The following is a 13931-nucleotide window of genomic DNA, read 5'->3' on the forward strand; positions in this document are numbered from 1 at the left end:
TATGTAAAGCACTTTGAATTACCATTGTGTATGAAATGTGCTATATAAATGTGCTATAAAAAAACCTGCCTTGTCTTGCCTTTTAATATCGCCGTCTTTGTAATTCCACATTAAGTGTTTATTCACATTAGAGTCAGCATGAAACAGAAGTTGCAATAGTCAATGTGACGTATATCCAAATCGGCTTCTAATGCTGCGTTCACACCAAACGCGAATAGAGCATCAGGAGCGAGTGATTTCTACGTTAAGACAATGGAAAGGCAGGTTGACCCGCGTCTGGAGGTCCTGCGGCGCGTCTATGGACGCGATTCCGCTTCATTCAAATTTGCATCTGACGCCCGAGTTGAAACTTTTGACTTTGGCGTCAATTCGTGCCGCGTTAACCAATCAGGAGCCTGCTCGCTGCGGTCACGTGGTAAAGTGACGTGATGAGAAACCCTGCGTAATTTAAAAATACTACCATTGTGTCACAAAATGTAGTTTTACGACTTTTTCAGGTGAGAATGTAGTTGTTTAAAGCTCAAATCTGTGGTTTATTTATAAAGAGAGCGCCTATTTAAAAAAAATAATCTTGCGTTTTTGCAGTTGTGAGATCCAGGCGATCACTGGGCACTCAGCGCTCAATAACCCCGGCGAGAGCAGCCTTTCCTCGGCCAGTCCTTCTGCCGTTTGCCGCTGGCTCGGATGTCTTGTAGTGGTGCATCTTGTGTGGATCTAATGGGCGATCTTTGCTCTCATGAATCTATAATTTGTTGGCTGCTTGTTGTAGGCAAAGAGAAGTTTCATAACTTTATTTTTTAAGGATATTTAAATATACATGCAGTGAAGATAATGTAATAATAGTTGCCTGGACCACATTTGTGTGGCTATTAATGTTTAATATATATTTTTAATGAAAATGAAAAGAGGCAGAGTGGTGTTTTATGACATATTTCTCCTGGAGCGCATCTCTTTCGCTTCAAACGCTCAATTTATACGCGCGTCCAATTAGTTGTGGACGTGCGAATGGATTCAAAATGTTCAAGTGTCCAACTAGACACGGTAGACGCGATTTTGACGCCCTATTCGCGTTTGGTGTGAACGCAGCATTAAACAAGAAAAAATGTAGGGCGGGACTTGATTTTGTAAATGGTGAATTGATTGGCTTGTTGGATGGTTTTGGTTTGCTATTGGTCGATCTCATGTGATTGACAGGTTGTCCCGCCCTCACACCAGTAAACATATCAGAGAAGAGGGAGAGGACGTTAAATAGAACACATAAATAATTTATAATAAATACTGCAATATTCCATAAAAAAAGAAAGGTAAATTTTGATTTCATGGTGACTAAGAGTTTTATAATGTCCCGCTGTTTTTTGTGATTGAAATACATGGTATGGGTACTTGCAGTTCGTTCGCATATCTGTTTCTTTCCTTTCGTTGTTTTTTATTTTTTTTATTTTATGAGGGAATACATGTGTGGCTTACAAAAGATGGAAAATTGACAGGCCTGTGCTCCAATTCTATGGATGTTTTGCAAGTCACATGTCAGAAAAATATGAATGGACTTCTCCATTACTATAAGAGATCAACAGGTTACAGGTAAAAGGGCACAGAGTCACCTTATATAAGCCATAGGTGCTCTCAGGATCACTGAATGGAACGAGTCTCTCATCACAGAAGCCGATAAGCCATCTGCTGCAGTCCAGGTTGGCTAAAGCTGGCAGCTCCTTACTCAGGATGGAGACCAAACTCCCTCCGGAAAGGCCAAGAGAGAAGGAGCTTCCACCTGCACTCAGAGCTTTCTCTGCACGAGAGGACACCAGCTGGGCCAGAGAGGAGCCAAGCTCGGCCGCAGAGGGGAACACCACCACTCTTCGTCCAGACATCTGAAATCAAGGCAAGGTGCATAATGGTTATGCCAGTCAATTCAGATATGAAGCAATGCTGAAGTCAACAGACACAATATATGCGTGCAACAGCAGCATGACCAGAAAAAAAGCAGACAAAAGGAAACAATAAGCTAACCGCTCTCTGCAATTATCTATTGGAAAAACGTGCACTGTTTACTTTAATGGGGCAGTGCAGGTTGGATGAAGTCAAATAAACCGAGGAGGGATTGATTCAAATGTGAGCACAGTAAGAGCCTACCGATAACCGCTGGCAATAAAAGCACGTCAAAATGATGCTCAGGAACTTATGGGAGCTGTAATAACTTATAAAATGACTTTGAACTCACCGTGGAATGTTTTCTTAGTAGTGAGGTTCCCTTTACGTGCTCCTCATGCGATCTGACGAACATCCAATCACAGCAAATGTTGCCAACTGTTGCATTCTGGGAAATGTAGTGCGCACGTGAACCAATATGGAGGACGAGAAATTAATTACTTAAGTATAAATAAATTAATAAATACGTAAATGCAGAATTAAATAAATAAATGTAGAAATACATAAATAAATGAAGTAACAAATACATATATGAATAAATAAATATAGAAATACATGAATAAATAAACAAATAATTAAATGCTGAAATAAATAAATGTATAAATAAATGTATAAATAAATATATGAATAAAAATATAGAAATGAATAAATAAATAATTAATTAAATGCTGAAATGTATAAATAAATATATGAATAAATAAATGAATAAATAAATACGTAAATGTAGAATTAAATAAATAAATTTAGAAATACATAAATAAATAATTAAATGCTGAAATAAATGTATAAATAAATATATGAAGAAATAAATATATAAATACATAAATAAATGAATAAATAAATAATTAATTAAATGCTGAAATAAATAAATGTATAAATAAATATATTAATAAATAAATAAATAAATAAAGGAATAAATACGTAAATGCAGAATTAAATAAATAAATTTAGAAATACATAAATAAATAATTCAATGCTGAAATAAATAAATAAATGTATAAATAAATATATGAAGAAATAAATATAGAAATACATAAATAAATGAAAAAATAAATAATTAATTAAATGCTGAAATAAATACATGTATAAATAAATATATGAATAAATATAGAAATACATAAATAAATAATTAAATGCTGAAATAAATAAATACATGTATAAATAAATATATGAAGAAATAAATATACAAATATATACAAAAATAAATTAATAAATAATTAAATGCTCAAATAAATAAATAAATGCAGGAATAAATGAATACATAAATAAATAATTTTGTCAAAAGTATCATTTTGAATTGTGCTATTTTTGTATCGTTTGTGTTACTATACTTTTTCTACATTTATTTATTTATTTTTACATTTATTTATGCATTTCTGCATTTATTTATGTATGTGTACGTATGTTAATACGGTAGGCGGTCCTCCTAACCTCTCTCTAACCTCTTTTGGGAGACACAACAAGTGAATAGGGAAATAAATTACACATCAATGTTGCTATAAAATATTAGATATTATTATAAAAATGTTGCTCTTACTCCCATTATTACACTTCTTTTTTCATTACATGCTGCTCCAAGAACACATCAATATGCAAATTAGATGCAGTGTGTAAATACATTGTATTGAATGGGAAAATCCAATATGGCCATTTTACCCACATATTGCATAAAGTTAAAAGGTATATCAATTAATTCCGTTGTATGTTTCATAACATAGTTGAGAATCGTCTTTAAACAAAATATTATTATTATTTTTAATCTGAAAATGTATGTGTGAATGAAAAACAAAATCCCATTGTTTTTGTCCATTCATGTAATTTTTTTTTTTTAAACTGGTGTCCTGGTGTCCACATGCGAGGACATATAGCATAACATGAATAAAATATAATTTTTCAAAAAAATTCTAAATACTTTGTTTTCCTGTGTCTTATATCAATCACATATCATATCATATCATATATCATATCATATCATGAAGTGCGGATGTTAAAATATGCAGTGGCCATTTACTATATAGCATTAACACACTATATATCTATGACAGTCTTATATGATTTGGAAGCCTAAACATTTTCTCTATGGATGTAAAAAGCACGTTACATCAGCAGTAAATAATCGAAAGTTTGAAGTGAAATTTACCCAAATAACAGTCTCTCACTCAAAATGCTCCACTTCTGTAGATGGCACTAGTGCGCCATATTTGGATAAATCAATCACACTGAACTACACGTACAAGAAATAGTAGGAACTAAGGGAGCTTTTGGTGGTGTTGAAGTACAACCATTTTAGATCCTATTTTTAAATTAAAGTATAACAAATTCTTCTTATTATTATTTGTAGGGGCAGATTCTGTATCTGAAAAAAAAAGGAGATGGTGTCCACTATCTCCTCTTTTCAGACCCAGTTAGCTTCCATCATGGAGACACTGGTGCAGACAGCCGTGTTAGAGATTAGCAGACTGGTGGATGTGGAGTGTGAGGTGTTGCTGTCGGAGGTCACCCGCAGCCGAAGTGAGATCAGCGAACTGAGGAAGAGACTGAGCTTGACGGAGGTCCAGCCGTGGACAAACACTGAACAAACACTCACACAGACTTTCACAGCTGTCAAGAGGTAGTTTCACTTTGTTTTGCTATTTATGAGGCACATTTATGCAATCATATAAGTTAATACCGGTCAAAAGTTTGGACACAGTACTATTTTTTAATGTTTTTGAAGTCTCTTGTGCTCATCAAGCCTGCATTTATTTGATCAAAAATACAGAAAAATGTAATATTGTTAAATATTATTACAATTTAAAATAATGGTTTTCTATACTTTAAAATATAATTTATTCCTGTGATGCAAAGCATCATTACTCCAGTCTTCAGTGTCACATGACAATGGTAGTTCAAAATTATAGGATGTGTTAAATTGATAAAAAGTGATAGTAATGATTTATACTGTTAGAAAAGATTTCTATTTTAAATAAAGGCTGTTGTTTCTAACTTTTTTCCATCAATGAATCCTGAAAAAAATTATCAACGTTTGCAAAGAAATTTAAAGCAGCACAACTGTTTCCATCATTGATAATAAACCAGCATATTAGAATGATTTCTGAAGGATCATGTGACGCTGAATGTAAGTAATGGCTGATGAAATTTCAGCTCTGCGTCACATTATGTCAGGGTTTCCCCACATGTGGTTGTTGTTCCACTTTAATTTGACGTAGTTACATTGTACTTACTCTAGTAAGTACTGAGTAATATATAATTAACTACATGTACTTACTATAGAGTTAGAGTTTGGTTTAGGGTTAGTTACTTGTAATTATGCATAATTTACTGTTATTACTATAGTAAGTACATGTAGTAACGTGTAAGTCACCTTAAAATAAAGCGTTGCAGTGGTTCGTAAGATGATAAAGCTAATAATTAAATAATTCAAATTAAAATAAATAATTTATCAAATAAAAACAATCAAAAGAAAACAGTTCAGCACAAAAATAAAATGCATAAAGATGTGTCCATGTAAAATATTAACAGATTATAGCCAACTGACTAGTGGTTGGTCTGTTTGCAATTTCCCCCTTCGAAAGATAAATGAAAATTATGAAAATTTAAAGGATTAATTTTGAATAAATGATTAATAAATTATGAATTAACAATTTATTACCATTGTGTGAGTAACATGTAATCAATAAAAAGGTAACCGTTATCTGATTATGAGCCTTTTATATAACATATATATGCTCCCATGTCCATGGATCATACTAATTCAATAACCCATGTTTTTATTTTTATTCAGTGAATATGCTCAAGAAGAGATGCACAATCATTTGAAGAGGTGTAGCGTTGAGGTCCTTTTAAGAGACGGCCCCACAGTAATCCAGCAAGAGCAAGTAAGTTCGCTTCATTATGTAAATAATATCCACCTGTAAACATTTTACCTAAAAAAGCTGATGAAAATCTAATGTTTCTGTATATATATGATACAAGTATAAGATATAATGTAATGTCAAATTATCAAAGGACAGTCCACAGCAGACGTGTGAGGTCAGCCAGCCAATCAGTATAAAGCAGGAGCTACATGAAGCAGATGTTTGGATTGGTCAAGACAAGGAAACTGGTAAGACTGGAGCTATATAATAATGTATAATATTTATATTAATTTTTAACTTCCGTCCATGTGCAGTACACTTACATCACTTTCACTTACCCATAGGAATCCACTGCGGTGAAGCCATGAGCCTGTCACCCACCGTTCTCAAAACTGTCCCCTGTGTGGACAGAAATAGAGAAAATGCGGCTGCAAGAGTCCCGTCTAAATCAGAACCACTAGAACTGAACGGAAACGCCTCACCTGGAGAAATGATGGTTCAGTCGTCGTCTACGAAATGCACATCTGAATCTGAAAACACTTCATTCAGTCACGCACAGAGTTTGAGGGCGTCCACAAGAACATGCGGCGACAATAGTTTTTCAGGGGACAAGCGTCTTGTTTGCACCTACTGTTCAAAGTGGTTCAGGTGTTTTAGCCAACTTACAATACACCAGCGGAGCCACACAGGTGAGAAGCCCTACAGGTGCACGATTTGTGGAAAGCAGTATATTCAGAAAGGACACTTGTACACCCATCAGCGCACCCACACCGGAGAGAAGCCGTATCGCTGTCCTCTCTGTGGAAGAGGCTTTATTCAGAAATGCACTCTAGACATGCATCTGCGAAGTCACACCGGAGAAAAACCCTACGCCTGTGCGAAATGTGGGAAGGGGTTCACGACGAAATTTAATCTTAACAAACACCTGTCTTGCCAGTCTTGCAACAACATCAGTTAATGAATGACAATGAGGAATTATTAATGACATTTTTTGTTTTATGATTATGATCACTGGATTTATAAATGTACAGTTTGATATAATTTATGTAGTCTTCCAATCAGCATCAAATACAAAACATGTACAAAAACAATGAATCTTGTTGTATTTAATATTATTATCGGTTTTATTTGACTGTAAACATCACCCTGAGCATATTTTCATGTTTTTGTTCTAATGTTTTAATAGGAAAAACAACTTTCCATCATTATTTTTTTTGGGGGGATTGATAAATGTACAGTTTGATATAATTCATGTAGTCTTCCAATCAGCTTCAAATACAAAACATGTACAAAAACAATGAATCTTGTTGTATTTAATATTATTATCGGTTTTATTTACTTTACACATCACCCTGAGCATATTTTCATGTTTTTGTTCTAATGTTTTAATGGGAAAAACAACTTTCCATCTTTTTTTTTTTTTTTTTTTTTTTTGTAATAGTATTTTTATTACATTTTTCTTGAACACACAACAATGTACATCACATGTCTGTAACAATACATATAATGTACATAAACAAAACAAACATTACAAGAAAATTACAATAGTACAAACCGACATTGGGTAATACAAAATGTACTTAGGGGGCCAGAGTTAATACATTACAGTAAACAATACCCAGAAAGCAATAAGTAATGTATTACTTAAGTAAGTAATACTTAAGTACTAATTATTGAATATAATACAACTTTCCATCATTTTAAAAGTCATCATTTCTGCATTCATTTTCTACACGATGGTTTACGGTAATTCATCCCATAATCCCTTTCGGCCCAACGCTATTTATGGTTTGTTTCTACAAAAAGACCGTGAAGAGAATATAGCGACAGTGTCTATTAGAAGAAACGGCTATATTAATTATAATCTTGTAACATTAAAGGTTCCCGTGAACAATGGATATCATGAATACAACGGATTTTCAGACGCAGTTAACATCCATAATGGAAATTATGGCGAGAACCGCTGTTGTTGAAATAAGCAAACTTTTCGAGGACAATTCGTTGCTGTTGCGATTAGAGATTTCGCGATGTACAAACGAAAATGAATCTCTGAAAAAGAAATGCCATTTTCTGGAGAGCGAACTTCAGTCTGCTCGGAAAACCGCTGGAAAGATGAACGGGACAAAAGCTTCTTTCAGCCATCCGGGACGTGAGTAACGACACGCGTGTTGAAAGCAGACTGTGAATTTTGTTTTAATTATATCACAATTAATATGAGCTGGAAAACGGAACTCTGTATGTTCATGTCCCTCAAAAGATGATCCCTGTGCCCTTGAGTAATGTTGTGTGGTGACTTTCATGTCCATTTAAGTTGTACTTGGTCATTCTCTGGAAACGGTTTCTGTTCCCGTGCGTTTCTATTTATATAATTCACAGATTAGATTGGCTCTTTTAAATTATGTAGTGCACAAACTTGAAAATAAGGCCTTGATTTATTTAAAGGGATAGTCCAACCAAAATTTTTGTCATCATTTACTCACCCTCATGTTGTTCCCAACCGGTGTGAATGTATTTCTTCTGTTGAACACAAAAGAATATATTTTAAACAATGTTGTTAACCGGACAGTTGCTGGTCCCCATTGACTTTCATAGTATGTTTTTCCCCTCCATACAATGGAAGTCAATGGGGACCAGCAACTGTTTGCTTACCAATAATCATATTCTTTTGTGTTCAACAGAAGAAATAAATGTACATAGGTTGGGAACAACATGAGGGTGAGTAAATGATGACAAAAATTTTGGTTTTTCATTTCAGGGTGAACTATACCTTTAAGGCTTTGTTTTTCTTCATAATATCCGCCAATCCTTATTCATCATTACATTTTTAGAGAAAATAAAAAAAAAGACAAAATGTATCACAATCTTTTTTTTTTTTTTAAATAACATTCTACGAGTGTTATTTTGTGTTACACACACACACACACACACACACACACACACATACATATACATATACATATACATATATATATATATATATATATATATATATATATATATATATATATATATATATATATATTTATATAATACTGAAATGATATAGGCTATAGTATATAATACTGGCATCTGGCAGGTCATGTTGTGCCCACTGTAGGGGAATGTAATCGGCGACAGGATATGCTAAAATATAATATACAAAACTGAAATTTGGATATTTGACTTACCAGTAACAAGTTTACTGCACACGTAGGCATACTGAGTGTCAGGCTTCCACAATTTACCCATTCTTCCCGCTGATGCTTCACGCTTTATATATTTTTGTCTCCTTAAACGCTTGTTTTTTTGGGTCGACAGCTTATAAAAACTTAGTTCTGTTTTTTTTTTTTAGCTTGTTTGCTGTAAACCCTGTCACATAGCAGCTTTTAGACATTGTTCTGTATTTTGTTATAAGCCAGAATTGACAAGGAGGCAGCCTCACGCAATGCAAAGTCAATGGAGAGGGATGGATTGATTTTCCCCCCGGTGTGGGCGTGGCCGTGTGTCACGTGACAAGCATGACGCGTCGCCATGGAAATAATAACGGGCGCCTTAAAAAAAATGCTGGGGGCTCAGCCAGAAAGGGTTAATGTACAACATAATTTGAGAAAATTAGTCTGAATTGAAGAGGAATATCAGAAGGCCAAGTCCTGACTGGGCGAGAGGAGGAGCTGGGGATGGAGGAGGGTAATTAGCTCATGAGCAACGCAACAAATCTGTTTATAATAGACTTGGTCGGCATTACTGGGAACCCCCACAAAACGTGATATCCGCAATATGCCGTGGGGGAAAACAAGCCATTAGAATGAATGCACGTAGAACTTGTTTATCTTTACTCTTTGTAATGATTATGATTGATTTTTGCTCGATGCTCGAAAAAGTTGCCTTGTGGCGTTCTGCACCTCTACTAAGTTTAAAAAAAACCCCTGATCTGAAGTTTAATACTGCCCAATTAAACAGACGGAGCCGTTCGTCAATTCTGAAAGCCTGTGCTATACATCCATTTCAATTAAACATTTGCACTACATGAAGCTGGTATTATTGTAAAGATTAAAAATGCAGCTGCTCCCACAAATATTACACGACATAATATCTAGACTACTTCATAAATCACCCAGTCTTTTGATGAAGACGGTTGCTATAAAAAAACTAAATAATTTGAATAATATTGTGACACTGACATGTCAATTTCATAGCACAAGATGCATTTTATGATCATTTTAAAACATTAAATGTATGTAATACTTTTAATCCATTAAATTCAGGAACACTGAATTAACGTCTTCATGGAAAGATTGGGTGATTTATGAAGTAGGCATGTCATACCTATATGGAGGTCGGCGGAGCAGCATGTGTTTTGATGAGAAAATGACACCTCTGGCCATTGATTCCGTTGGGTCGTTTATCAGTCACAGATACTGCACGGACAATCTGACCCAATATGACTCAGTTTTTCTATATATCTTGCGCTGTCAAGCGGCAAAAGTGATTCTACACCGGCTAAACTGGGTTAACCCCATGCATTTACATTTTGGGGAAGGGCCGACTCCGCCCCCAAGCCACACCCCCAACTATGACACAACGCCGACCAAGTCTATACTGAATGGGCCTTCTATTCCTATAGGTAGACGTAGATCATCTGAGAGTCCAAACTGTCTCCAAAATGTCTGTACTCATGGGTCAGAGTTTGCGTACAGGTACACAAGTTTTAAAGAAAAATATATAATCCCAACTTTTGCATTGGAAGTGTCGTATGCCTCTTTCAGGGCCTGTTGTGTGTGCGTACGCAACAGTTATAAATGACACCCCAGATCTCCAGTGCAAAAGATTTTTGGGTTGATTGATTCCAAAATTATTGTGACTGGGTTTAAATAATGTAGTAAATTCAAGACTATAATCAGGTCTGAGGTGGGAAAATAAGATTTCTTGAAAGTTCATTGACTAGCTTTTAAAAAAAAATGTAATTGTACTTTTTAAAATGACCACATGTTCAACAGACACAGGACATCGTCCCACAATTGACAATGTCTTCGGGAAGGAATGGTGCATGAACCTCTGGAGACACGAGGAGTCAGATGTTGGTGGACAGGAGGACGACACACACCTGGACTCTTCGGTCATCCCAGAAGAGGTTGGTCTCACATTAAGTTCTCTTATGGTGCGTTTACACCGGACGCGATTCGCGCAAGTGATTTACATGTTAAGTCAATGCAGAGATGCGAAATGGCATTCTGCGGCGCGAAGGACGCGAATTGAGCGTTTTGAATCGCTCAAGTTGAAAAATCTGAACTTTGGCGGATATTTCGCGCCGCGTTAACCAATCAGGAGCTTGCTCTAGTAGTGACAACAATGAGGAGAAAATCTGTATATTAATATCTGGTTCAGACAATATGATTATCACTGTGATAACATTAAATGACATGAAACACAACCCAGTCTCTTTTTGTTAAATGCAAGTTTATGTATGATCAATAATACAAAAGTATAAGTAATGTATAACAAGCTATACATGAAATAAAGCAAACAATTCAGTCAAACATTCAAAGTCAGTGCTAGTAGGCTAACGTTACAACTGCAACGTACAGTTATAGCCTAAAAATATAAAGTAATGAAACCTCTCTTTGCCCTCAGCCTAAACGATTTGCCAGGGAACAAATTATAGATCCATGAGACCAAAGATCGGCCGTTACAAGACGAATTATAGCTCGAGACACCACAGAGACATCAGAGCCAGCGGCAGACGGCAGAAGGACTGGCCGAGGAAAGGTTGCCCTCGCGGGCTTTGACGAGCGCTGAGCGCCGCTGATCCACTGGAGCTCACAACTCCGAAAACGGCAGATAAAATGTTCAAATAGGCAATCTTTATATAAATAGACCACATATTTGAGCTTTAAACAACTACATTATCGACTGAAAAAGTCTTAAAACTACGTTTTGTCACACATTAACAGTAGATATTAACAAAAAAAAGACATGTAAACACAGCCCATGTCAGCCATTTCTCAACGAGATGAGCTGCTGGCGGAAGCCCCACCCATGACGCGAATTCGTGTCTGTTGTGCAGTGAATGTCACGCGCGAGTAAACTCAAAATGTACAAGTGTCCACCTTCGCGCTAATTATTTGCGCGAATCGCGTCCGGTGTGAACGCCACATTAAAAACATCCAGAATTCAGCTCACTAGCTCCCTCTTTTATTTTCAATCCTTCAGCCAGTAAATTTGCTGGATGACGAACCAGATGTAATTATGATTAAAGAAGAGACGCTGAAGATTGAAGACTGCTCTGGGAAAAATAAACCTGATACCAAAAGTAGCAGTTTGAGAGGTTAGTGGAGAACGAACTTTAGAACAGCTGCAATTGACTCTTTATTATTTTTAGATGTTAATGTATCATTTATCGAATTACAGGACCTGCAATGACCAGTGATGAGAGATGTGTTGCCCAGCGCTCCGAGGATTTCATCACATACACGGTACCTTCAGACGAGCAAGTCCAATCGACCGCACAACAGCCACAAGCCGAAGAACAAGCTCTTCAAGGAACAATTTCGATACATGGAGACTGTACAACAGGCTCAGATTTGGGTCCTGATGTTGGATTTTTTCCAAATCAGCTGGATTTCAGCCAGATGACATTTAAACTAAGGAAGAAACTAAATTGTTTGTTCTGTGGGAGAACCTTTGAATATTTAAGCCATATGAAAAAACACATGCGAACACACTCTGGTGAAAAACCTTATGCCTGTACGGTTTGTGGTCGACGGTTTGCTCAAAAAATATACCTCACAACTCACGAGCGCACTCATTCTGGTGAGAGGCCGTACGCGTGCATGGAGTGTGGAAAGAGTTTTTCTCAGAAATCGTCTCTTAACGTTCACCTCCGAAGCCACACCGGAGAAAAACCATTCAGCTGTTTAGAATGTGGTAAAAGCTACGCGTACAAAACTGCTCTTAAAGCGCACCGATGTGTTCGTTAGAATACAAATGAATTGTTACTGAGTATTATTTGTGTACTTATTTTTAATATGACACTACTGTCTAAGGCTGTGTTTCGTGAGTTGAGTTGATCGTAGAGACAATATGATGCTTTTGGGAATGGTAATTTTATTATAGCCTTGTTATCTGTTTAACAGAAGGATGATATACTGTTGAAAAAAATGCATTAATGATAGAAAAGTGGACGAAAATGCTGATAAAAGTTGTTTGTTTGTTAACACTGTTAAATGCGTTCTTGTGTCCAGTTTTCTGCTACTTTTGGAGAAAAAGAACAATGGATTTGTTATTGCTGCAACTTTTTGATAACTCACCTTGATAACTTATAACTTGATGTTTTTACCTTTTGCAGATCCTGAAATATTAAAAGAAAATCCTGAATAAAAAGTAAAAAAAAAAAAATAATTCATATGGTAGTATTTTCACAAATAAGTGAAAAGATCAACTGTTAAAAGAGTATTTTTCAATTGATGTATTAAGTACAAACACACACACACACAAAACAAAATCACGTTTCAACTAGAAATATGCTTCATATAAATCAATTGCATTGCATTTTTCATTTCTTATTTTTTCGGTAACACTTTAAGGTTTAATTTGTCGATAGTAGTTATTTATACAAGTTAACATGAACTACAACAATGAACAATACGTCAACAGCATTTTATTAATCTTAGCCAATGTTAATATCCACATTTACTTATGCATTTTTAAGTTCAAAAGTTGCATCTGTTAGTTAATGCGCAGTGAACTAATATGAACAAGGACATTATTATCTCACATTAATAAATGCTGTAAAATATATTGCTAATTAGTTAATGCATCAATTGATGTTAACAAAGACTATTGTAAAGTGTTTCCAACTTTTCATTTTCTTCTATTCTAAATAAATTTATTTATTTTCATCAATAAATTTCACAGTTTCATCCAGTTGGACCATGTGGTTTACATATTAGATTTCCAAATGGTTTTTATTTGTATTAGTGTTTGTAAAGTATCAACATCGAAATCCAAACTGCATGTTTCAAACAGGATACACAAAAAGCGAATGTTGGTTCTTGTCCAAGGGTCTGTTCTTCGTACCTCGCTTAAAGGGATAGTTCACCCAAAAATGAAAATTAGCCCATAATTTACTCACCCTCAAGTCATCCTAGGTGTATATGACATTCTTCTTTC

At 35.3% G+C, this 13931-nt stretch overlaps 3 protein-coding genes across 3 annotated transcripts in view; 2 read left to right on the forward strand and 1 right to left on the reverse strand.

Moving 5' to 3' along the window:
* Positions 1-2281, reverse strand: part of pgls (6-phosphogluconolactonase) — a gene marked incomplete at its 5' end in the record, with an annotated part of 6492 nt that extends 4211 nt beyond the window's left edge. Inside the window, 2 exons of the mRNA XM_079835253.1 lie at positions 1602-1868; positions 2219-2281. Of these exons, the coding sequence (XP_079691379.1) occupies positions 1602-1868; positions 2219-2281 (330 nt within the window). The remainder of the gene's footprint in view (positions 1-1601; positions 1869-2218) is intronic.
* Positions 2282-4148: 1867 nt separating this feature from the next.
* LOC307137528 (uncharacterized protein) lies at positions 4149-7073 on the forward strand. The gene is made up of 5 exons (XM_079835228.1): positions 4149-4201; positions 4326-4537; positions 5711-5804; positions 5935-6031; positions 6128-7073. The coding sequence occupies exons 2-5, from the start codon at positions 4344-4346 to the stop codon at positions 6739-6741; spliced, it is 999 nt and encodes a 332-aa protein (XP_079691354.1). The 5' UTR covers positions 4149-4201; positions 4326-4343; the 3' UTR covers positions 6742-7073.
* A 479-nt stretch (positions 7074-7552) lies between these two features.
* LOC307137521 (uncharacterized protein) lies at positions 7553-13662 on the forward strand. The gene is made up of 4 exons (XM_079835218.1): positions 7553-7932; positions 10760-10893; positions 11973-12087; positions 12171-13662. The coding sequence occupies exons 1-4, from the start codon at positions 7677-7679 to the stop codon at positions 12737-12739; spliced, it is 1074 nt and encodes a 357-aa protein (XP_079691344.1). The 5' UTR covers positions 7553-7676; the 3' UTR covers positions 12740-13662.
* Positions 13663-13931: the final 269 nt, after the last annotated feature.

Source organism: Gobio gobio (assembly GCF_949357685.1).
Source record: "Gobio gobio genome assembly, chromosome: 1".
In the NCBI taxonomy this organism is placed as follows: Eukaryota; Metazoa; Chordata; class Actinopteri; order Cypriniformes; family Gobionidae; genus Gobio; species Gobio gobio.